This window comes from Apodemus sylvaticus, chromosome 15 (assembly GCF_947179515.1).
Source record: "Apodemus sylvaticus chromosome 15, mApoSyl1.1, whole genome shotgun sequence".
Taxonomy (NCBI): Eukaryota; Metazoa; Chordata; class Mammalia; order Rodentia; family Muridae; genus Apodemus; species Apodemus sylvaticus.
In genome coordinates, this window is record NC_067486.1 from 77718582 (window position 1) to 77744048 (window position 25467).

The following is a 25467-nucleotide window of genomic DNA, read 5'->3' on the forward strand; positions in this document are numbered from 1 at the left end:
ATGCTGGAATTAGGGCACGTGCCAGCACTGCCCAGCTATGTTTGAATTTTTTTTAAGACTTATTTTATGTATATGGGTACATTGTAGCTATCTTCAGACACTCCAGAAGAGGGCAATGGATCCCATTACAGATGGTTGTGAGCCACCATGTGGTTTCTGGGAACTCAAGACCTCTGGAAGGAAGTCTGTGCTTTTAACTGCTGAGCCATCTCTTCAGCCCCTATCTGGAATCCCAGTTCTTAAACCTCAGAGGTTTAACCTTAAAGTGCCACCATCTGGTGAGGATCTCTTGCAGAACAACCTCAAGGGGGAATGAAAAACGAAAAGAACAAAACCTTTTATTATAGCATTAACTCTGGAATTACTGAGGACAACACTGGGGATTGATTACATTTTTTTCACCTGAGTTTGGAGGAACCAAAAACCTTATATGATACATAGTCCCAGAAACCAGAGATTCTGACCTTATAGGTCTATTTTAGGATTGAAAGTGTACTTCTGCCAAATCCCACACAGGCTTCTGATGAAACCCAGAACTTTGAGAGTTTTGGTTCTAGAAAATGAGCACAATTAGACAAATTCTACTTCTGGTAGAAGCAATGCCATTTTTTCCACTGTAGGGCAAAGGTTAGTTGAACCCCCTGAGGGTTGGTTCATTCCTATAGAAGGTTCAGCTCCCAGCAATGCAGTTACTAGGGCAGTTGTTGCTGTTGGACTCGTGTGACAACCATCTCTGCAAACATAGCTTCTCTATGAACTTATTGCGCTGGTTATGAACTGGAAGCTCATTTGGACTAGTAAATCTTCCACAAGACAGCTGTCTGACGACAGTTGCTGTATACTACAAAGATATTCAAATCCTTTCTTTCGTTGGGTCCACCCAAAGTCTTTGGGTTTCAGAAATTACAAGATGCCCATAGTGAATGGTCCTCCCCGCCTCCCTGTAATAAGCTGATTTTACTGACTGTAAAAAGACATCTGCCCCGGGCTGTGTGCCTGTTAAGTATTCTGCTTGCGTGCAGGGGCCTGCAGCCCTGAAGGGAGCGTTGGACCCCCTGAACTGGAGTTCCCAGTTGTGAGCCACCAGATGGTGAGCGAAACCCAAGTTATCAAACCGAAGTCCTCCACAAAAACAGCTAATGCTCCTAACTGCTGAGTCTTCTCTTTAGCCACAGGCTTCTAAAAAACGGTTTGCCCCGTGCACGCCCTTGCATATGGGGGCGGCGTAGTAGTCCGCAGGTTGTCTCCTTCCGACGAAGGGTCAAGTGAGCACCGTCCCGGCTCCGACCTTCGGGCAGACTGACGGTGACAGTAAACCCAAGAAGCCGCTTGCTTAAGTAAAGCCTCTCCCAGCGTGGACCCGCCCTAGGCCCGGTCCTTCGAGCCTTTCTCCTCAGGCCGGGCCCGTGGTCGCGTCGTCCCCACCGCACTCTGCAGTGACTGCCGGGCTGAGGTCTGGCCGCGGAGTCTACCCTCCGTGGAGCAGCCCAGACGCAGCCAGGAGCCGCGCTTACACACAAAAAGCCAAGGTAGCGCGCGTCCCTTTGACCCGCGCCGGAAGTGACGTCATTGCACGGCGCGCTCCCGCCCTGCCTTTCGCCGCCGTCCTGTGGCGGGAACCGCGGCACCCGGGGACGGCGACGGCTGTAAGTAACAGGTCTGGGTGTTCTCAGCCTTTCCAGGCTGAACCGGTCCCGGGATGTGTCCTCTGCCTTCGCTCAAGGCACAAAGTTAGCGGTCCTTTGAAGGGGAACTGCCCCATAATGGCTTCTTTTTCTTCTTACACCCAGGAGAAGAAACCATGCAGGCATTTCTGAAAGGCACATCTGTCAGTACCAAACCACCATTGAGCAAGGACCGGGGGACACCTGCCACTGCAGGAAGCAGTGGAGAATCCAAGAAAGTCAAACCAGTTCCTTGGGTGGAAAAATAGTAAGAACTGCTTATGCTTTTGTTAAAATAAATAATAAGTTCTAGACTTAAGGAGGACACTGCTGTACTTAGATCATACCTTTGGGTGGAGGGCGGTATCACCATTAGGTGATAAGTCTTGGTCCTTGGAGTGATTGATACAGTAGTTGATTTAATTCTTTTATTTTATAGAAGACCTAAGATTTTTATAAAGTGTACAGTTTTAAAGTCCTACAGAAACGAAGGAAGCAACGTTTCTATGAGCTGGCTATAAACAGTTCTACTGAAATCTAAATTTTATCCTTTCATTATATGGTGATTTGTTGGATTTCTTTTTGTTGTTGTTGTTGTTGTTTTAGTAGTGAAGTACCACTACATTGTCATTTGCTAGATGATGCTAGAAGTATCCATAACTGTTAGCTAGATGTAACCTCTGTGATCACCAAGAATTTTTATGTTATTTACAAGCCAAACAGGCCCTCATGTGTTATTTGGTTGTTGCAATTTTATTGAGAAGCTCAAATATGAGTACTTCATGTATATCACCCCTCTTCCTGCCCCCAACTCATCCATAGTTGTCCCACCCAACAAAGCAAGTGGTTACACTCCTTCTATTGGTCAGATTCATTCAGATCATCAGGCTTTGAAAGCTCAAACTCACCTGTTGGGCCATCTCCCTAACCCTAATCTAGGGTTTCGATTTACTTTTTATTAGAGAACTGACCATGCTACTTGCTAGGCAAGCACTCTACCACTGTTCTATACTCCAGCCCATAAGTCTATATTTTTTCATATTTCTAAAAGTTATTGTTGAGCAAGAAGGATGCATGCCAAACCAAGCATGCTTTGACTCAGGGGTGGAGGAAGTTCTCAGCTACCCTGAGTATTTCATATGTTAAGCTTTGGTCATCAGACTTGGCAGTAGGTGCCTTTGCCTGCTGAGCCATCTCACCACTCCAAAACTAGATTTTTGTTTTGTTTTGTTTTTTTAATTAACAAGGACATGGGGAAGGGAGGTTCTAGATTTTCAGCTTCTCCAGTTGGACAGCTCTGGCTATAAGCTCCCACATCCGCTCTGACTTATCTACTGCTTCTCCTTTGGGGAAGCTTTACATCACCATATGTCTGTCATGCGTCCGTGGACATTTTCATTGTTACCTGTCTAATCCTTGCAGACCTTTATAGCACGCACAGTGATTCTTGACCGGTATCAACCTGATTAATTCTGAAAGTGTGGACCAAAGAATTTGGGGCCAGTAAAAGGGCTCAGTGGGTAAAAACACTTGATGTGGAAACCTGACACCATGAGTTTGAGCCCTGAACACCGAGGTGGAAGAAGAGAAGTGACTTCTGATATCTGTTCTCTTTACATTCTCTGTATGTGTAACACACACACACACCAAATTTTAAAAATTGAAGTGTTTTTAGTTCATGTGTTTGAGTGTTTGGCCTATATATATAATCTGTGCACCATGTGTGTACCAATTGCCCATAGAGGCTAGAAAAGGGCACCAGATACCATAGTCGCACATAGTAGGACATAGTAGGCTGTGAGCTACCATGTGGGCTCTGGGAATTGAGCCCAGGTCTTCTAGAAGAGCAGCAGGTGCTCTTATCCACTAAGCTATGTCCGTAGTCCCTGTGAAACTTTCTCAAAATAAAAGGATGGTTTATTAATTTACTAAGTAGAAATCTCAGTCATAAAGTTTGGAAAGACAACTTTGTCATAGTTTCTCTCAAAATTACTAATATAGATTGCTAAGTCTAAATTATTACAAAATCTAAAAATATAGATTACTAATGATGGGTGGCTCACACCTTTAGTCGTAGCATATAAGAGGGAGGGGCAAGCAGATGTCTGTGGTCCAGATAGGGAGTTACAAGCTAGCCAGAGGTTTATAGTAAGACATTTGTCTCAAAAAATAAAAATTACTAATAAATGACTTAAGATCAAGTCTTGGTGGCACATATCTTTAATTCTAGCGCTCAGCAGATGTCTGAGTTTAAGGCCAGCCTCGTCTACAGAGCAAGTTCCCGAACAATCAGGGCTACACAGAAATTCTGTCTCAAAGAGGGGGAAAATGATACTGACCATTTAATGTATTAGCTGAGAAAGAGTGTGTGGTTGTTTGTTTGTTTTTATTTCAAACCAAAGTAGCTGCCAGTTGTTAGGTTGTCCTTACACCAGCTTCGTGAGCTTCTCCAGAGAGCGTTTGTAGGCAAGTGTGCACCTCTTTGTTTTCGTTTTTGTTTTGTTTTGAGACAAGGTCTGACTGTCCTGGAATACATTAGGTAGACCAGGCTGGCCTCAATTTCAGAGAACTACTTACCTCTGTCTCCCCTTGCTGGGATTAAAGAGGTAAGCATGCAGTTCACTTTAATTCTAAGTTTGTTCTTGGTGATATATAAAATTCTGCTTAATATTTTATCATGCAGTCAAGTAAAAGGCAAAAATCATTTCATTCCAGTAGTATGTATTTGCTCAATGAAAATACAAATGGAGTTTCTGGCTCCTTCAGTTCCTAAGTAGCATGTGAGTGCTATCATGGGTGTCTTAGCAGCAGGAGCTCTTGAGACTCCACAGCATGTTCCATAACCCGCTTCCTTCCGTCCTTCAGCCGTCCAAAGTGTGTGGATGAAGTTGCTTTCCAGGAGGAAGTGGTCGCAGTGCTGAAAAAGTCTTTAGAAGGTGCTGACGTAAGTAGATGGGGTTGGAAATTCATTCTCCTTTTCCTACACTAGCCTCTTGTCCATATTTAATACGTGCAATAAGTCATTGATATTGTTTTTAAAACTGTAAGTAGTTTGCCAAATCATCTTTTCTGTGGCATTATTATGTAGTATTGAAGTAAAGATCACTGACTAAGATAGGTTAGGACCCTTTCTCCATGAGCCTTTATTTTAGAGAAGAAAGGACAAATAAGTAAACCAAGTAGATATAAGCATGTTCCAGTTACAGATAGTGTTATCAAAACAAGTCAGATTTTAAACTATACATAGTTGACTATGTGTATTGTCATGTGGCTTTAATTCTAATATCTGGGAGCAGAGGCCAACCTGGTCTATATAGTAAATCCCAGGACAACCACGGGAGACCCGGTCTGAAACATGTATATGTGTGGGTGCATGTTCTTTTTAACCTAACTTTATTTTTAAAATGAAGCATTTAATTCTTAGAGCACTACATTTCCTGCCATACATAGGATAAGTTTCCTGGATAACTTGTATAGAGACAACATAAACCCATTTAAAGGATTAGCAGTTTAGTTTGCTTTAGTACTTTGAGATTGAGTTTTATGTACCCCAAGTAGCTTTGAATTCCCAGCATAGCTGAGGATAGCCTCCTGTTTCTACCTCCCAAATGGTATAACTGGCAGGCAAGTGCCAGGACAGCTAGCTGAGTCAGCAGGTTTCAGTCCTATGTGAAGAAGTGTCCCTGTGCTGTGTGAGCTTAGTTAAAGAAAGGGACTCTGAAGGGAGTGTGGTCAGTAGTCTTTACATCTTATTTCCTAGCCCTGGATGCCTTTGGAGATTTTTGGTTTGGGCTACCATTATTTATTACTGAAGTTACCATACAGGGTGAGGAATATCGCTTTTCCAAATGATTGGAACGAAAGGTTTTGGATTTTAGATTGTGTATTTTCAGATTTTGGAATTTTTTTCTAGGTTATGCGACTTTGCATCTTTTTGACAAAATGTCCGATACACACAACTTAAGTGGGAAAATTTGTTTGGGCTTACAGTTCAGAAGTTATAGTACCATTGGTACCACAGGCTCATCAGCGTAGTATATAGACTGGCCTGTGGGGAGACATTTAACCCAAGCCATAGCATTTACATAGGATCCAGATTAAGTATATTTTAAATGAGACCCACCCCCATCAACACAGAATTCATCTGTGTTGTATGCCTTATACCCATGCCCTGAGTTTTTCACTGTGACATAAGAATTGAGGAATTGAGGATCAAAAACAAAGTTGTACCTGCCCCGCAGGCAGTGTAGGTTTGGATCACACCATTGCTGGCATCTTTTTTTTTTTTTCTTGCACTTCTTTTTTGTTTGTTTCTTTGACTTTTTGTGTCAGTGTCTTTCAATGTAGTCCTGACAGTTCTGGAACTCAATAAGTAGAACAGCCTGGCCTCAAACTCAGATATCTGCCTGCCTCTTTTTAGTGTTGGGTTAAAGGATAATAAAGTGGGGAAAAAATGTTCAGGGTAATGATGAATTTGTGGCATCATACTAATGTTCAAAATATTTTGGATTTGGGAATTCTAGTTAGGGATGCTCAATATGTACTATACTATACATTAAGAAAAAAAAATCAAGTTATAAAACTTTAAAATCCATTCCCGTATTCATTTTGATTTGATCCAAATAGCCACTTAATTTTTAATATTACAATAGTATACAATTTTAATTGGCAGTAGCAGATTATAAACTCTAACAATTCTGGGCAAGCATAAAACTATCACCTAGTACAGCATTTGTTAACCTCTTTTTATTTAGCTTGATCTGTTGGTGTAGGTATAGCCTTAGCTATTCAGGGAGTTAAGGAAGGAGGATTCAAGGCCAGTCTGGCCAACTTAAACAACCCTGCCTCGAAATAAAACAAAGAAAGTCATGGATCTTACTGGTGGTTTGGTTTTGGTTGGTTGGTTTTGTTTTGTGTTTTGAGACAGAGTTTCTCTTTAGTCTTAGAACTCATTCTTTAGACCAGGGTGATCTCAACTCAGAGATCTGTCTTTTATGCAACACCACCACCCTGGCCTACTGGTAGATACTTAAATAGCATGTAGAAACATTATTTAAATAGCAAATAGAGGCCTTAAGTTTGCTCCCCCGTGCTGCAGAAGAAAGAAAAGGTCTTGTTTGATATTTTTCACCTCATTTCTGACTAAATTTATAGTGATTTTTTTTTCTTAAAGAATTAAAGTCCTTTCAAATATTTTAAAGTTGAACTATAATTATTTGTTTGTTTTTTGTTTTTTTTCTGAGATCAGTTTATATAGTATAAAAATTAAGTAATCTGAAGAGAGGGTAGCTGTTTAGATTGTATCCAGAGTCAGGGAAAGGGGAGGAGGGCAATCTAGTGTACCTCAGTCTTGACACTCCTCACATTTATTTATATTAGCACCTGGACTAGAAATATCCTGGAGCTTTTGAGGGTTCCCTGAGACACTGAGGAAAATCATAAATAAAACTATTAAACTTAAAAAATTACAAACCCTCCACATGGTGATGGTACATGCCTTTAATCCCAGGAGGAAGAGGCAGGTGGATTTCTGTGGGTTTGAGATAGCCTGGTCTACAGAGCTAGTTCTTGGACATCCAGGGCTACATAGAGAAACCCTGTCTCTTGAAAGAAAGTAAAAGGTAATGAGGCTAAAAACATGAGATACACACACATATAAAAACCCATTATCTAATATATAACTAATAAATATGAATTAGAAACATTTTAAAAGAAGAATTTTACTTTTATCTTAAAGAGTCAAAATGTATTATAGTTACCTGGGTTGATCATTACAAATACTGAGTCAGGAGCTGGAGGGATGACTCGGTGGTTAAGAGCACTGACTGCAGTTCTGAAGGTCCTGAGTTCAAACCCCAGCAACCACATGGTGGTTTACAACCATCCGTAATGAGATCTGGCACCCTCTTCTGGTATATCTGAAGACAGCTACAGTATACTTAACATATAAACAATAAATAAATCTTAAAAAAAAAAAATACTGAGTCAGATTAAAATAATTATTATCTGAAAAACTATGGGACCTGGTATAGTATGCTAATTACTTTGTACATTGCTGCGACAAAATATAACTTAGGATTTATGATGGCTCACAGTACAGGATAGAGAAGGCATGGCAGTGGGAACTTGAGGAAGCTGGTCACACTGCATTTACGCTCAAGAAGCAGATGGCTCAGTGGTTAAGAGCACTGGCTGCTCTTCCAGAGTACCTGGGTTCAATTCCCAGCACCCACATGGCAGCTCACACCGATCTGTAACTCTAGTTCCAGGGTTTCTGACACCATCACATAGACATATATGCAGGCAAAACACCAATGACCATAAAAATGAATTTAAACAAGAAAAAGAAGAGACAGAGAGGTGAATGCCAGTGTTCAATCCCTGGCTCCCTAGTGCTCTGAGGTTTATCTCGTGTCAAATATACATTAGTGCTATCATCACAGGTCTCTCTCTCCCTTGTGAACATGACATTCAAACATAAAACCTTTAAACTATTATATTCTCATCTTTGTCCCCCTAGGCTGATAGCTGACTCATAATGCAAAATATAGTCAAAACAATTTAAAAAATTCTCAGTCTTTAACAGTGGTAAAAACTGTTTAAAAGTATAAGGGCAGAGATTCTCCTGGGACTCAGTTTCTAAATTGTGAGTCCCTTAAAATCAAAGCTAAGTTATATAATAATATACAGTTGCACAGAATGAACACCTCTATCCCCAGAGGGTAGAAAGGTCATAGCAAGGAAAGAGTAGATGAATATCTTAAACCCAGTAGGATAGCTATCCAGGCTTACACTTGAGACTCTACATCAAAGGACTTAGGTAGCCCCATCCCTCCAGCTCTGCCACCTGCAGCACACATAGTCTTTGTGTTAGACCAGCTCCTCAGCAGACACTCTACGATCTTGGCCTCTCCCGCATCCTAAGAGTCTCCTTTGCAGCTTCTGCCTTTCACAGATAGCTCGGTCAGTGACCTCAGCTGCACTTTGAACCTTGAATAAGCACTGACTTTATTCTTACATTTTAAAAAAGATTTATGTATTCATGTATATGAGTGCTCTGTCTCCATGCACACTAAAAGGGGGAATTAAATCCCATTACAGATACTTGTGAGTAACCATGTAATTGCTGGGACTTGAACTCAGGACCTCTGGAAGAACACTCAAGTCCTCTGTACTGGCTGGTTTTGTGTATCAACTTGACACAGGCTGGAGATATCACAGAGAAAGGAGCTTCAGTTGGGGAAGTGCCTCCATGAGATCCAACTGTGGGGCATTTTCTCAATTAGTGATAAAGTGGGGGAGGGCCCCTTGTGGGTGGTACCACCTTTGGGCTGGTGCTCTTGGGTTCTATAAAAGAGCATGCTGAGCAAGCCAGGGGAAGCAAGCCAGTAAGGAACATCTCTCCATGGCCTCTGCATCAGCTCCTGCTTCCTGACCTGCTTGAGTTCCAGTCCTGAATTCCTTTTGTGATGAACAGCAATGCAGAAGTGTAAGCTGAATAAACCCTTTCCTCCCCAACTCTTGGTCATGATGTTTGTGCAGGAATAGAAACCCTAAGACATCCTCTTAACCACTGAGCCATCTCTCCAGTCTTCCTATTGCATCTTTCATGTCTGTAAAACTAGTACCATTTATATGATGTTAAGTTTTATTTCCAGTTGAACACGTAGCCTCACTTACCTAGACCTCTGTGTGTCTTCTGGGCTGACCCTGAGGAAACACTTTCCTAAAGGTATTCCTCAAGGACATGTCCACAGGTTTGTGAACCTAGAACCTGTCAAGTTAATATTATTACATAAGGTGCCTTGATTTTTATTTGAAAGTCTCATAGCATTTTCTTAAACTATATGTTGTTAAAGTAGTCATATGCATATGTCTTCCTTCCTTCCTTCCTTCCTTCCTTCCTTCCTTCCTTCCTTCCTTCCTTCCTTCCTTCCTTCCGTCCTTCCTTCCGTCCTTCCTTCCTTCACGGTTACTCTGTGTAACCCTGGCTGTTCTACATCAAACTCAAGAGATCTGCCGGTCTCTACCTCCCGAATGCTAAATTAAAGCATGCACCATTACTCCCAGCTGTAAACAAAATGTTTTTCACCTTTTTAAGTGATCTAGTGAGGTAAGCATGTCTTTTGTAATTAAACTCAACTGTTTAAGCACTTAATAACTGCTAATTAAAACAAGTGCAGCAAAAATAATGAATAAAAGCAGAGCCACTTTAGAATGGATGTTAGATAAGTCTCCACCTTGCAATGTGTAGTCTTGAAATGACATGAAGAATGGAACCAGAGTCCAGATTGAGAAGTACAGACATTCAGAAGGAAAAGTTCTTTCTTATCAGAAGTCATTGTAAGAGCTTGAGTTTTGTTACTGTTTTCCAAGTGGAGTATGAAGCCTGTGAAAGCTTTTAAGTTAGCGCCCAGAGTGGCACCTGGTTGAGTCATGAGTAAAGCCTGAATGAACAAGAAGGGCAGCATTTGGCAGAAGTCAAACCGTCAGCTACTTTCCTACCTTTAGGATTCGCCTGCCTGAATTAGAACTTAATGGTTATCAGGGAATAGTGGCCTGAAACTCTAAGTGGACATAGGAGGTCAGGAGTTTGAGATCATCAAGGTCATTTACAATTACATTAGCATGTTCAAGGGTATGTTTAGAACTTTAAATCATAATAAGTGATACCATTTATATTAAAAAATCTTTAGACGTGTGTATTCTCTATTAGAAAAGTTACTATGTTATTCTACAGATGGTTGGGTATTCTCAGCTTCATCTATTTGTAACAGCATATAATTACAAACATTAAAATTTAATTTCTGCAGCTTCCTAATCTCTTATTCTATGGGCCACCTGGAACTGGCAAAACTTCCACCATTTTGGCAGCAGCTAGAGAGCTCTTTGGGTAAGTTGACACTGGTGGGTGTCTTAGTCACTACTCTATTTCTGAGAAGAGACACTATAAACAAGACAACAATTATAAAAGAACACATTTAGCTGGGGCTGGCTTACAGTTTCTGAGGGTTAGCATCATGTAGGGAGCATGGCACAGGCAAGCACGATGCCATAGATGTAGCTGAGAGCTACATTGTGATCCATAGGCGGGGGCAGCAGACAAGAGCGCACTGAGGCCTGGCACGTGCTTCTGAAACCTCAAAGCCCATCCCAGTGACACACTTCCTCCAAGAAGGCCATTCCTCCTCATTCTTTTCCAATAATGCCATTCCCAGGTGGCTAATATTCAGATAAATGAGTCCGTGGGGGTTCACTTTTATTCAAACCACCACAGTCGGTCAACTTCTTTTTTAAAGACTATACACCAAAGGCTGAAGAGCTGGCTTAGGGCTTAAGAGAGCTTTCTTATCTTCCAGAGGGCCAGAGTTACAAATGCCTGTAGCTCCAGTCCCAGGGCATCAGACACCATCTTGCCTATGAGGATACCTGAATACACATAGCATGTACTCACATAGAAACACACATAAATAAAAAGAAATCTTTAGAACAAAAAGAGATGATGTTAGAATCAATGGTTAAGGCTATTCACCAGAGGTTGAAGAGATAATATAGGGGATAAGAGGGCTTTCTGACCTTCCAGAGGAACCAAGTTCAGTTCCCAGCAACCATGCTGAACAACCATGTTGTAACTCCAGCTAATCCCATACCTCTTTCCCCTTACCTCCATGGATACCTGCACTCAGGTGTATGTAAACGCACTCATAAAGCAAACAATATTTTGGTGCTGTTTCCTGCTACCTACTTTCTCTCCATGGGGTGCTTGTTGGCTTTATTGCTGGTTTTCTTTGTTCCCATGGTTCTGTCTTGGACATACACCTTTAATCCCAGCAGAAGCAGGAGGATTTTAATTCAAGGCTAGCCTAGTCTACAGAAGGAGTTCCAGGATAGCCAAGGCTACACAGAGAAACCTTACCTTGAAACATCCCCCCCCCAAAATTAATTAGATCCCCATGGTCCCATTTTACTCTTCCCTGAATGAATCCATTTCTACCTCTCTTGAGCATTCAAAACCTTGTTTATACGTAGCAAAGACTTGTGATTTCATTATTTTAATTTGGGGGCCCAAAGTCATGTCCTCTGAATGATTCACATGTGGCTTTATGTGAAGCACTTGGCATGTGCCTCCTCAGCCCTGTCTTTAGTGGCCAGGCCACATTCCTTGTCCTTTCCTTAGGTCATCTGAACATGGGCACAGTTGAGTAGTTATTGAGTGTAATTTTAGGTACATTAGAAAATCTTCTGTGATCATGCTTAGATCCCTCTTCCCATGTTTACTGCCTTGACTGTTTTAGATTTTGAATTGTATGATTCCTAAATGTAGTTTCTTTTAAGATTTTCTAACCATTTGAAAGGGGGAAAAGCTGTTCCAAGCCTGATAGTCTTGTGTAAGAGAGATCTTTGCTTCTCAGAGCTTTTATTCCATGACTCACAGATTCAAGCTGAACTGACCTAGTGGTGTAATTTTAACAAAATTCGGCAGCATTTTTATTTTGGAAGGGGTCACGGACCTACTTTATATATGTTCTTACTATACTTTAAAAATTATGTTCATGGCCAGTCATTGTACATACTTGTAACATTCAGAAAGCTAAGGCTGGTGGGACCATGAGTCCAAGGCCAACCTGGGCGACGTGGAAACAGTTTCCAAAGTAAGGTTAGTACTATTCCTTTTGTTTGCTTGCTTTGTTTTTTTAAGACAGGGTTTCTCTGTGTAGCCCTGGCTTTCCTGGAACTCACTCTGTAGACCAGGTTGACCTCAAACTTACAAAGATTCACTTGCCTTTGTCCCCCAAGTGCTGGAACTAATGGCATTGCACCACCACATGCCCAGCAGTGAGATTCTTAAAGAATTTACTTTACTTGTAAATATCATACTTAGTTGTACATGTGACTTAAAGAATAAACTAAACCATTGACTTAGAGATATAGCTCAGCTTTATCAAAGGTATCAAAGGATCAAAGTTCAGATCAATCATGTAGCTCATATCAGCTCTAGGGGATCCAAAACAACCTCTGGCATCCTTGGGCTCACACACACACACACACACACACACACACACACACAGGCATTTGAAGCAAGCATGGTGGGACACTCCTATAATCCCATCAAAATTAATTTCATATTTGAGGCCAGTTTGGGCTTCATAGAAAAACCATTTCCAAATGAAAAAAGTACATGCACTAGAGAGAATTTTGAAACAAGTTTTCTCGAGCATAATTTTATTCTTTGTATTTCTCAGACTCTATTGTGCCATATTATTTTACATATTCATTTAAAAATTGTTTATATGCCAAGTGTGATTGATGTTGAATACCTATAAATCCTGCACTAAAAAAATGGAAATAAGAGAATTGCAAGTTTGAACCACCATGGGCTACATAGAGGGTTCTAATCTAGCTTGACTATGTGAGTCCATCTTTTATAAAAAGTTCATATTTAGGGATGAGGTATAGCTCAGCAGTAGGTAGAGCATTCACCTAACGCCTAACGCGTAAGGCCCTGAGTCAGATTCTTTGCCATGTGCAACCTACCTATTCATGTTTTAATCTAGCAACTTTCCTTATAGCAAGCTATTCTATGGGAAGAAGTCAAAATATGTTAAACTGGATAGATGTTTAACAATTGAAGAATAAGTAAATTATCTAAGGAATGTTACAATTGTTTTAATAGAAAAAGTTTATTACACAAAACTGAGAAATAATTTAAATGTTTGTTAGCTATAGTATTTGTTGTTATTTATTTGTTTGTTTTTTTAGACAGGGTCTCACTATATATAGACTAGACTGGCCTTGAAGGCACAGAGATCCCAGATCCGGTTGTCTTTGCTTCCCAGGTGCTGGGATTAAAAGTGTTGGCCATCATGCCTGGCCTCTAGGTTTTTAGCCAAAATGTTAAATGCATAGCTCTGCAAAGAAAGAACATGTGTGTGACATGCCTTTTACGGGTGGGCTCTAAACTACACAGCATCAGCACTTGGGTTACTTAGTGCTGTATGACGTTTCATAATACTTTTCATTTTTAAATAGGCCCGAACTCTTTCGATTAAGAGTCCTTGAGTTAAATGCATCTGATGAACGTGGAATACAAGTAGTCCGAGAGAAAGTGAAAAATTTTGCTCAGTTAACTGTATCAGGAAGTCGTTCAGAGTAAGTAACTTGCCTTTTCCTCTCCATATTATAGTTCATTATATTTGCTTTAAATACAGGCTGTGGTTTTAATTTGGCCTTCAGTCAAGTATTGGAAATTTAATTCCCAAGTTTATGTGTGAATGCTATTTAGAGGTCAGGCGTTTGGGTGCGATAACTTGATTAGAAGTTAGGAAGGAAAGCCCTTCCGGTGTCTTTATCAGATGACACACCCTGCTTTCCACACTGGGCATATTGTTTCCTTCATAGTGGTTTGACTAGAAAATCCTCAACAGGTAAGATTTTACCATCTTGGGCTTCCTAATATCTAGAACCGAGAAATAAATTAACGTTTCTTTATATTACCAGTCTCAGATTCCATGTTTAACACAAACCAGAGTTAAGACAAATTCTGAGTTGGCAGTGAGAAGCCCTTATACTAGACTGAGTGGGGAGGCTGGGAAGTGGAAGGGCAGCGATTTAGCATCACTGCTCCTCATGCAGCCAGGCCCTGCAAGATGCTAATGCTACTGCAGTCTGGATCTCCCTCAGCATGTGCCCTTGCTATGAGAGCCAAATCCTGCTGGCTCTGCTGCTCCCTGGCTGGGTAGTTAGGGCATGGCCCCTCCCTCCCTCCCTTTGTTGTTACATTGAAAGCATTGGTGTCAGCTAGAGCCCCATGCAGTGATATCATACTGAAAGGATAAAAAATAATACAGCCTAACTCCAGCTTTTGCTTTGTGCTTTTTGTTAGAAACTAGGTAAAAGGTCACAGTCCAGAGCCCGCTCTTTAAGAGCTAGACAAAATGGCCTTGAATAGGTAGGTGATTCTGGCCCCACAAGGTTACTGGTAATGGGCTAAGCTTATCTTGCTTCTGTAAACTGCTTACGGCATTATCCCTATCCAGGAGTTCACGCAGCTATAGACTCCAATAGGAAACTAATTGGTCCACTGGGCACGGGGCGCCAATAATTTAAACTAATTGGTCTAAAAATTATAGAGTGGTACAAATTGATTGGTCCACACTACTCAGGCTCTCAATGCTAAGGAATAATTGGTTTGTGATTCTTGGGCTTTGTTGTAAACTTATAAAAGCTGTCGCAATTCTGCTCTCGGGGTCCACAGTCCTCTAACCTTGCATGGTATACAGCTGTGGAACCCAGAATTCTGGAATGAAAGAAATCCTCATGCTATTGCATCAAGACCGTTTCTCGCGAGTGATTTGGATGTCGCTTTCCGAGGCGTGGGGTGCTGGGGCGCCCCGGGTTTTTTTGGGGGGGGGGTCTTACAATACATCAGAAACAGCCTGGCAGCATAAAGACTGAGAAGCATTGAAATGCCTCTAGTAGTTTGCTGAATATCATAAAATTATCCTGGACTGCTGGGCAGTGGTGGCGCACGCCTTTAATCCCAGCACTCGGGAGGCAGAGGCAGGTGGATTTCTGAGTTCGAGGCCATCCTGGTCTACAGAGTGAGTTCCAGGACAGCCAGGATTATACAGAGAAACCCTGTCTCAAAAAACCAAAAAAAAAAAAAAAAAAAAAAAAAAAAAAAAGTTATCCTGGACTGACTAAATGAACAGTAGAAACCAAAAACAAAATTCAGCTTTTTAAAGAAACATGATATAGGGATAAAAATGAAACACAATCAATGTTCAGAAAATAAGAACCCACAAAACTGCTTTTTGAGGTGAAGAGTCTACACTAGAACTTGGCAGTGGCTTTACAGTTCTTGAATACCGTAGGTTCCTCCTCAGCCAATCTTCTGTACCTATGGCTGTGGTCTGAAAACTTTAGAGGAATGTATTTTAGATTGCACACCAATCTTTGAGTAGCTTGGAGAAACAATGTCATTCTAACTTGTCTAGGACATAAATCACTCGTCTGGGTGTCAACTTGAACTGCTGCAGTATTCCCCCTTTCTCTTCTTAACCTTAAAGCACAAAAATAGTAATGTTAAGGTTGTTAAATCTCATTGTAATTTCTCACTGTATCATTTTATAAATTAAACAATATAGATTTAGAGATGATTCAGAGGGGAAATGTCCTTGCCTTAAAAGCCTAACAACCTGAGATTATTATCTAGAACCCATGGACTGGTGGGAAGAGAAAGCCAACTCGAGAGTTTGTCACTGTTCCCTCCACAGGCATGCCATACGTAGAGCTCTAAAGTAAACTACAGTTATGTATGACCAAGAGTTATGGATTACCACATACCAAAAATAAACTATGTTGTATCTCAGCAAAGATACTTAATGAAGTTCAACTCCTTTTGTTTCTGATTTAGTGGGAAGCCATGTCCTTCCTTTAAGATTGTAATTCTGCCTTTGTTTCTGATTTAGTGGGAAGCCATGTCCTCCCTTTAAGATTGTAATTCTGGATGAAGCCGATTCTATGACCTCAGCTGCTCAGGCAGCTTTAAGACGTACTATGGAAAAAGAGTCTAAAACAACCAGATTCTGCCTCATCTGTAACTATGTCAGTCGGTATGTATACACCCTGAAGACAGACTAAACAGCCTTTTTAAAATTGTGCATAGTAATGTAGTTATGGGATACCAGTTTACATCTACACACACATACATGTGTAATAAATCAAAGTAACTTCATCTTTCAACTTGGATTTGTGGTGAGAACATCTAGAGTCTCCTTTCTATGCTTTGAAATACGTCATAGTTCTTTCAATCTTTTTCAGAATAATTGAACCCCTCACTTCTAGATGTTCAAAATTCCGCTTCAAGCCTCTGTCAGATAAAATTCAACAGAAGCGACTACTGGATATTGCAGAGAAGGAAAATGTCAAAATTGGCAATGAGGTAATTACTAATTTTTATGGTGGTTAGTTTTATACTAATCCTTTTTATGATTAGAGAGGTCTTGAAAACCATGCTCAAACCTGAGCAACAGTTAAAACACAAGATTCCACACACATGCATTGTTAAGTAAACATGACACTTTGTATCCTAATGTGATTTTATGTAGGCTTACAATCCTTGCACTGTGGGTTCTGGGAAATTTAACCAATTGTGTCTGCTCAATTTTCTTCCAAATTTTCTCTTCAGGAAATAGCTTATCTTGTTAAAATATCAGAAGGAGATTTACGGAAAGCCATTACATTTCTTCAAAGTGCTACTCGACTAACAGGTGGAAAAGAAGTCTCGGAAGATGTGATCACAGACATTGCTGGGGCAAGTACACTACAAACTCTTCTGGCTTTTTACAGTCCTTCAAGCTAGAGACCTTGTCCTAACTTTTAATGCTTATTCCAGGTAATACCATCTACAACCATCGATGGAGTATTCACTGCATGTCACAGTGGCTCTTTTGACAAACTAGAAGCTGTGGTAAAGGTACAAATATTTATGGCTACTGGCTAGTAAGTCCCAGCACTTGCCAGGGGATTCTCGGGCAAAACTCTGGGTAGAGGCAAAGCCCACTTGATTGCACCCCTAAAATCCTAAACTGTTTCAGAACCTAATAGATGATGGGCATGCAGCTACTCAGCTTGTCAACCAACTTCATGATGCAATTATAGAAAATGAGAATCTGTCTGACAAACAGAAGTCCATCATTACAGAAAAACTTGCCGTAAGTATACATACCTCAACTTCAAAAGTTTAAGCTTTTTCTGGTTTGCTTTGGTAATTTTTATTTCCTTTTGCAGGAAGTGGACAAGTGCTTAGCAGATGGTGCAGATGAACACCTGCAGTTGATGAGCCTATGTGCAACTGTGATGCAGCAACTAACTCAGAATTGTTAAATATGCTAACAGATTTAACCTGTATGATGAAACCACCTTACAAATAGAAATAAAAGAGCAAACCACCTATAAAGTGAATATACAATTTTATTTAACATTCAAACTTCATTAAGACATGTGCAATATGGCAATTTTACTGGGGGGTTTAACCCTACCTAGGATGATTGCTTGCTGAGGCTTAGCAACAGGGTCCAGTTCACACTTAGCACTAATTAAATACTTTATTGAATAAATACAATACCAACAAAATGCATTCAAATTTTCTCTAAAAAAATCATTTAAAGGCCTTTCTAGTCAGGCTAATGACAAACACAATAAAGGCAGATATGCTAGTTTAACATAATTGGCTGATTTTATACAGCACTTATATCTTTTAGTCCACAAGTATATTATTAAATGATAGAGAACATCTAATACAACCATTTCTACATAACTAGTAAATGAATTTCTAAGAAAAAAAGATTTTACAGACCCCATCTTTTTATACCCACCCCCAACAGTCTAACTCTAAAGAGGATAAAGCCAATGCCTTTCCTCACAAGAGCTCAGGACTAAAGTCGCTTTGCTATCAGAATCTGTATTTGTGATCCGTTATGAGCATTGAGACAAGATTCAAATATTCTCAAAGAAGCACAATGCACGTTGTGATCGCCTAGTCAGCAACAGCGAGCACTGCATTCAAAACTATCTCATCCCAGGAATTAAATTAGGTCAGCCACATTCATGGGCATTTCCTCCACTGTAGTATTGTAGAAAGTCTCAATGTCACGAAGAATCCTCTTGTCTTCTTCAGTAACAAAGTTTATAGCCACACCTTTCCTCCCAAATCGACCCCCTCTGCCAATTCTGTGTAAGAGAAAGAAACCAAGAGTCAGTAAGTTGCTTTAGTACTATTTAAAGCTACTGAATATGACGATCCACTTGTTAACCATCAGCTGCTGTTTACTTATCAAGGTTATAGTTTGTGCTTTAAGTGGAGCACTAGCTGATAAAACCAATATCCAGAGGTGGAAAAACATCTTCCTTTGCAGATAGTGCCAAAAGAATTCAAGGCTTGTCTGGCTGCAAAATGAGATAGGCGCCTTGAGCATTACAATAAAGCAGATGACAGTATTGTGTTTGGGGTGAAATTAAAGCCCATACCAAAGTGGGCCAGCCAGGAGCAGTTGTCAGCCTGGGACAAATGTAAACACCAGGAATAAAAGAAAACAGTTATACAATCCATTTCGACGCACTTCTGGAACTGTAAATACAAATGCTGCAAGGTTAACTATTTTCTAAAACTTACTTTTTTCCAGTGTGAAAGCATGTATTTGGTATGGTAACCCAAACTTATCACTGCTTTTTGCTCAGCTTCTTTTCACACGTTATATACTCAAATTACTCAAACGTGTTACCTCCAAAACAGCTCTCTACCTTCCTACAAGTACCAGACAATACAAACCACACCTAATGCTCCCTATCAGAAATGCTAATATACAAAATGCCTTGGGCTGGAACAACTTAAAATATCAAATAATCATGACAAAAGAAAATCAAATATAAATACCGACTCGCTCTTTATTCAAACAGTGTGCTGTTTCGCTTATGATTCCACGTCCTAAATTACGTCAACGCCGTTTCTGAGTGCCATCTCGTCATCAACTGCCGCTATCGACTCCTGTATTTTTTAAAAAGTCTTTTTTTACATCATATAACAAAGTACAATTCAATTTATTTAGGGATAAAAGCCACTATAACTAAACCAGGGAATCACTCAAAATGCTACCAGCAACACCAAGAAAATCCCAACTGTATAGAATCAATCGCCAAGAAAAAAAGCACATGGACACAAGAAAATCACTAGTAAGGCTCAAAACATAAGCCAAGACCAAGAAAATCTAAAGCAACCTCATCTGCATGTGTGTACACAACCTTGGCCACATTACAAGTTTTCCCACTTTGTTCTGACCAATCTTCCCAAATACAATTTTAGACCTTAGTAAATTACTATGCCTTTTTACTGCCATCTATTCCCTGATTTGCCAGTACCTTGTATACAACAAAACACCGTAGAAAAATGTTTGAATTTACTTCTCCAATACGAATATTGGAGATGCTTTCTCCTCACCTGTGAATATAGTTTTCACGATTGGTAGGTAGATCATAGTTTATAACCAAGGACACCTGTTGCACGTCAATTCCACGAGCCTGAAATAAAGAGGTTGTTCAATATCCTAATTAAAAAAACCTAGACATCCCTGTAATCTATGTAGGCCACAATATAGTAATGAACCATACGGAAGTGGTATAGCCCACTGTGGAGTGTGGTCTTACTTATTCTCCCAAATAGCTTGTATTGGTGAAGATTGATAAAACCTTCCCCACAAATCTAGCTTTTGGTACTAATAAACACAAAAATAGCAACTCACCAACAAGTCAGTAGTGATCAGAACACGGCTTGACCCTGATCGGAATTCTCTCATGATGACATCTCTTTCCTTCTGGTCCATGTCACCATGCTGCAAATGCAACAACTCAAATCAAGAATCTCTATTCAGGTTATGTTTAATTTCTATCATGTTTGAGACCAAGCGTCCCTGGCTGCTACAGGTGGATAGCAGACAGGTATAGTTAAGAAACAATTATTCTGAGCAGGGGGAACGACAACACAGCACTGAGCAGCCATATTGTAGTTAAATCCTGCTTACTGGCTATAATTAACATTACTAAATCCAACTCTTACCAGAGCAGAAACTGTGAAGTCCCTGGCATGCATTTTCTCTGTGAGCCAGTCCACCTTGCGCCTTGTATTGAGAAAAATAACTGCTTGTGTGATAGTCAAAGTCTCATACAAGTCACAAAGAGTGTCCAGCTTCCACTCCTAAAAAAGAAAATTCAAAAATTACCATGATTTTTACTTAACAAAACTAAAGCAGTGTTTCTCTAAATTTGTTGTTACTTTGTAATTGTTGAGACATAAAGGTAGTATCTATGTGCCACCCCCAAAAGTTGAGAATTGCTTGTCTAAAGACTTATTGCACCGAATCTTATGACACAGGACACTGGACATTAAGAAAGAGGTCCACCCCAGTCTTTAGAATCCAGTGCGAGTTACTCTTCTTCTTGTGTGTACTCTGCTAGCATTATTACAAAAACCAAGATAAAATCCTAGTTTCTGCAATTTTAGCACAGTGCTTATACAAGAAGGTGAAACAATCTTGTATTTAATAAGACAAAATTACCTCTCGCTCAACATTAATATAAAATTGTTTAATTCCTTCAAGGGTCAATTCTTCCTTCTTCACCAGAATTCGAATTGGATCTCTCATGAATTTCTTGGTCACTTCTAGCACATCAGTTGGCATTGTGGCAGAAAGCAACACAACCTTTAAAAAAAGAAATACTTTATCTGTATAAAGTAAAGTACTTTTTATCTGTATAAAATATGTCTTTATCTGTTTAGTTTGTATAATCTTAGCAAATATTACAGGGAAAAAATGTTTGAAACCAAGCGTCTCTGCCTTACTATGGTAGAGCTAGGCAGAGATAGTAATGTATCAATTGCTTTAAGCAGGGGGAACGACAATAGAACACTTCAGTTTTATTGTAACTGTACCTGCATGAAACCAAACCCAAATGAGTAGAAACAAACTTTACCTGAATGCTTGTATTTAATTTTTGGAAAATCTCATAGATCTGATCCTTAAACCCTCGGCTCAACATTTCATCTGCTTCATCCAAAACAAACATTTTGATCCATTTTGGAGCTGTTAATAAGAAAGTCATACTGCATCTCAAAAGTTCTCACAACCCTTTTGATAGTAAGAAAGGACCTTTAAAAGTCACTACTTACACAGGTATCTTCTGTTCAGCATGTCAAACACTCTCCCTGGAGTACCAACAACAATATGAGGGGCTTCAGCCTGCAACTTCTGCATTTCATTTCGAACATTTGTTCCTCCAATGCAAGCATGACAAGTTGCTCCCATATAATCTCCAAGAGCCAAAATTACCTTTTGGATCTAAAAGCCAAAAATTTTTGTCATCATTCTGTAAAACTAAGGTTTAAGACTAAAGGCATAATTGCACTATCATATATGCAAACAGCTTTTATGCATGCACAGCACAAAACTTACTAACTTCAAGCTTAAAATTCATTCTTGAACTACTTAATGCTCCCTCATCTTTTTAAACTGGGGACCCTGTTGCCTCAACCACCATCTAGGAAGCAAAAAATTTCTAGATTCTCCACTGTGTAGTGAAAATGCTTTCTGTAAGGGCTAATGTTGGGTATCTTTTCCCACAAGGCACTGAGCCTTATAATCTTGACCTGAATAAAGCTTGCAGCTTCATCAGGAAGTTACTTCAAAGCCAATATAGCAGTGCTTTGAAAACAGAGCATGCAACAGATGCATCACAAACTACTGAGACAGTCAAATGTTTAACATGTCACTGCAGTTTTCATGTTGCACAACTGCATTCCAAACTTTTAAATGGGTACAGATCTAATCCACCCTCTGGGAAACCTATGGGTTCAACTGTTGAGGTGCACTCAAGCCCTAAAGTCTTACCTATAATACCCATTTCCTGCTTAGCATTCAACAAAAACTCCCTGCATGCATGGACAATTAAAATGGGGGCTCTCATAGGACTAGGACAATTTATAAGTTTTAATTTTAAATTCTTCACAGTTGTGAAACCTGAAACCTATGCAACACGCAAGCAGTTTTTTGAACTACACTATCAATACCTGTTGAGCCAGTTCTCTGGTGGGGGCCAATACTAGTGCTTGGGTCTCCTTGAACTCAATCTCCAACTGTTGCAGGATGGAAATAGCAAATGTGGCTGTCTTGCCAGTACCTGACTGAGCTTGAGCAATCACATCATACCCTAAAAAAAGTAGGATACATATTTACCGATCCCACATCAAATCGTTACTTCTACTATACACCATGTATTCCAGTTGGAACATAAGTTATGCCCACATAAGTGATCAGCAGAGAGTATTCTCTTCATTTCAGGTCAGTCCCGAAAGATGATTTTTTTGCCATCATTTCACTTTAAGGAATACAAACAGGTGCTAGTACTTCCCCAAAGGTTACTTTCCCTTTTACGGTCCAAGTATTTGCAGACCATTCATCCTAAATGGCAATGGAATTTTACCTTTAATACAAGGGATAATAGCTCTCTGCTGAATAGCTGAAGGTTTCTCAAAACCATAAGCATAGATGCCTCGAAGAAGGGACTCCTTTAAATTCATATCATCAAAGTTATCAACAATTTCATTCCAGTTGCTCTGTAAGTTAATAATAAAACTATGAGTATGATGGTGGGAAAAAAAATGTACCTTCCCAAACCTTTAACGTCCACACCCATTTCTTACCTCGATGACACCATCGGGGTCCATTCCCTCTGGGCCGCCATGTTCTCTGCTGACAAGAACACTGCAGTCAGCCCTACTTCCAAGCCACTGAGACCCTTCAGAGGCCTTTCCACCCTGTGCCCTATTCCCCTCCGCGCACGTGTGGTCTACTGTAAATGCCTCAAAAACGGTGGCCTTGCAGGTAAGCACCGTTCGCTCTCCCCAGTGGCTAAGGGTCCGACGCCCCTTTACTTAGTGCCCTAGGACCAGCTCTCCCGTTTGGAAAGCGAAGCTCTCGCGAGTGCTCCGCGCGCCGAGCTCCGCCCCTAACTCTGCGCAAGCCGGCGTGATTGACGCCGAAAGGCCCAGGCAGGACCATGCCAACGGCCCGCCGCCCCGTTTACGGTCCAGGGTGATCGTCCTCTGGCCGTCCCGTCTCCCACCCCGACAGAACCCTAAGAACCCCAGCTCGCGCCACTGGCCGCAAATAAGCCTTCGGGACCCGGCTACCCTGCCCTAAGCAGACTGCGCCACGGCTCCGCTTGCCATGTTCCGCCCGGGAGGGGCAGCGGCCAAGATGTCACAATGTGTCCTAAGGAAGGGCATCCTAATACTCCGTTCTTGTATCCGTCCCATCTCCCCAACATCTGGAGCCCTACCATCATGGAAGCTTCTCGAAGGGCACAAGGAGACTGTGTGCCCTAAGAAAAAGCCCGCCTACCTGCATGGTGGCCGCCAAGCCACCCACCTCAACGCCGGTCCTAGTGACCTTCACTACAGGCCACCGGCCGCCCCAGGAGCGCCGTACCTGTTATAATCCGCGGAGCCACCAGACATGATCCGAAAACCCACTCAGCGCCCGACTGAAAAGACAGCCGGATGGCGCCGCCCGTTTTTTATAGGCTCGCGGCCGGAACCCGTTTCTCGCGGAGGAATTTTCTTATCCCCCTTTCGGAAGCCACAAAATTGAACTCCTGGAGTTTGTTACCGGAGGTGAAGCCCTAAGGGAGTCGATGATAAAATCCACATTTCACTATTACTTGGTATTACAGCGTTCCAGGAGATCCATGAATCGGGAGTGGGTCTGGGACTCTTTGTTTTCGGCGGAAGAATATTGCAGCAGCGCGACCGCGCGCCGCGCTCCTCGGCCGCCCTGCTCCTACGGGGTTTCCGCGGCCCTGCCGCAGAGGCCGGCGGAGCCGAGGGGCGCCTAGGGCGGAAGCCGGTGGCGCTGTTCGCTGGCGGGCGGCGTCTCCAGGACGCAGCTCCGGGCTACGTGCGCGTCAGCGTGCCCTTGGGCCGGGCCGCGGCGTTCCGCGCCGGAACGGAATCGGCCCGCCCCGTTCTCACTGCTGTTTAACGTGACAGTAAAGGGCTACCTGGCATTTCGCCCAGCCATTTAATATCCGTTCAGATCTGGAACGTGTGAAACCCCTGCCACGGAAAATGTCGGCCACCCAGCACATCCTAGGAAATCCAGTTTGCAGTTATATTTTGTAAGACGAGAAGCACAGTGTGTAGTATTATTAACCGATGTCCGTTGGGGGGTGGTTCGATTTTCATGTCTTTCTGGTCGGTCGTCTTTAGCTCTGGTTTCAAAAATTATGTTAATTATTTCAACCTAACGTGTGAGAAATGATTGATAGAACCACTACCAACTTTTGCAAAGGACCTGTCTGTCATTCTGTGTAATACCGAATGTAAATGGGTGCTTCTGGCAAACTCAGCCCTAGCACTTTGAGAGCTGATTGTCTCTTCTGGTAAAACAAAACAAAAAACTATTTTAATCGTCTAATGCTGCCTTACTAAAATTGAGACGATACAGTTCGTAGTGATGAACTTGCATGGCTGCATAGGCCTACACGTTTCAAGTCAGCCACAACTCGAGCCCCTTGCTAAAAATGTAAGAAGATATTTAATCATTGAATTTTAAAATATGACAGCATTGTGAACACTCAAATTTTTTCTCATTAATTCAGAAGACCAAGACCAAAGGCTGATTTACCAGAGAAGGAAAAGGCTCAATTTGCTACTTTACCAAAAGTATTTGGCTCTAAAAGGATTAAGTTGTATTTGTTTATTTACTGAGTGTGCACATCAGTGCCCGTGGAAGTCAGTGGACAACCCTTAGGAGTTGATTCTTCTCTCACTTGGATCCCACAAGTGGGTCCTGGGGATGAAATTCAGGTCAGCAGGCCCTAAGGCCAGCACTGAATCATCTTGCCAGCCCTAGATACTATTCCTATTCAGTAATAAAACCTTTACTTATGTGGAAGTTATTGTGTCAGAAACTGTTACAAAATGATGACAAAATAGAGACTGGGTGTGGTGACACGGGTTTAACCCCAGCACTCAGGAAGTGGAGGCTTGTGGGATCCCTACAGGTCTTAGAGGGTCCAGGCCTCAAGGAACGAGTGAGCGAGTGACGAAATGGACTGGCCATCATGTGTACAGTCTCTTTCAAAGCTGCTATAAAAATAAAGATAAATAATACTGCCTGATCTAAGAAACTCAACAGAGTTAACAGCTGTTTCACTGGGGGAGAACATTCTTGTCCATTGGATGTTTTCT

At 41.2% G+C, this 25467-nt stretch overlaps 2 protein-coding genes and 5 non-coding genes across 11 annotated transcripts; 1 reads left to right on the forward strand and 6 right to left on the reverse strand.

Moving 5' to 3' along the window:
* The first annotated feature begins 1573 nt into the window (after positions 1–1573).
* Positions 1574–18052, forward strand: Rfc4 (replication factor C subunit 4). The gene is made up of 11 exons (XM_052158087.1): positions 1574–1646; positions 1791–1932; positions 4530–4608; positions 10478–10557; positions 13695–13814; positions 16136–16279; positions 16488–16608; positions 16855–16980; positions 17062–17142; positions 17264–17380; positions 17457–18052. Exons 2-11 carry the CDS (start codon positions 1802–1804, stop codon positions 17550–17552), a joined length of 1095 nt encoding a protein of 364 aa, XP_052014047.1. The 5' UTR covers positions 1574–1646; positions 1791–1801; the 3' UTR covers positions 17553–18052.
* Eif4a2 (eukaryotic translation initiation factor 4A2) lies at positions 17622–23810 on the reverse strand. Of its 5 annotated transcripts, none has more exons than XR_007973469.1 (12): positions 23705–23794; positions 22918–22966; positions 22698–22830; positions 22285–22424; positions 21388–21556; positions 21192–21301; positions 20777–20920; positions 20278–20415; positions 19964–20053; positions 19663–19742; positions 19106–19212; positions 18300–18398 (listed from the first exon to the last, which is right to left on the reverse strand). XR_007973469.1 is itself a non-coding variant. In XM_052158085.1 (11 exons), the coding sequence occupies exons 1-11, from the start codon at positions 23731–23733 to the stop codon at positions 18254–18256; spliced, it is 1224 nt and encodes a 407-aa protein (XP_052014045.1). In that variant the 5' UTR covers positions 23734–23810; the 3' UTR covers positions 17622–18253. The 5 variants fall into 5 exon arrangements, 3 of the variants coding, with proteins under 3 accessions (XP_052014045.1, XP_052014044.1, XP_052014046.1); XR_007973468.1 differs by having other exon boundaries at positions 19102–19212; XM_052158085.1 differs by lacking the exon at positions 19106–19212 and having other exon boundaries at positions 17622–18398; positions 22918–22963; positions 23705–23810.
* Positions 19801–19937, reverse strand: LOC127666473 (small nucleolar RNA SNORA4). The gene has a single exon (XR_007973664.1). It is a non-coding gene; the product is annotated as a small nucleolar RNA SNORA4 (small nucleolar RNA).
* On the reverse strand, positions 20112–20240 carry LOC127666467 (small nucleolar RNA SNORA63). The gene has a single exon (XR_007973659.1). It is a non-coding gene; the product is annotated as a small nucleolar RNA SNORA63 (small nucleolar RNA).
* Positions 20565–20743, reverse strand: LOC127666426 (small nucleolar RNA SNORA81). The gene has a single exon (XR_007973624.1). It is a non-coding gene; the product is annotated as a small nucleolar RNA SNORA81 (small nucleolar RNA).
* LOC127666469 (small nucleolar RNA SNORA63) lies at positions 21032–21156 on the reverse strand. Its single transcript, XR_007973660.1, has one exon. It is a non-coding gene; the product is annotated as a small nucleolar RNA SNORA63 (small nucleolar RNA).
* On the reverse strand, positions 22522–22595 carry LOC127666427 (small nucleolar RNA SNORD2). Its single transcript, XR_007973625.1, has one exon. It is a non-coding gene; the product is annotated as a small nucleolar RNA SNORD2 (small nucleolar RNA).
* Positions 23811–25467: the final 1657 nt, after the last annotated feature.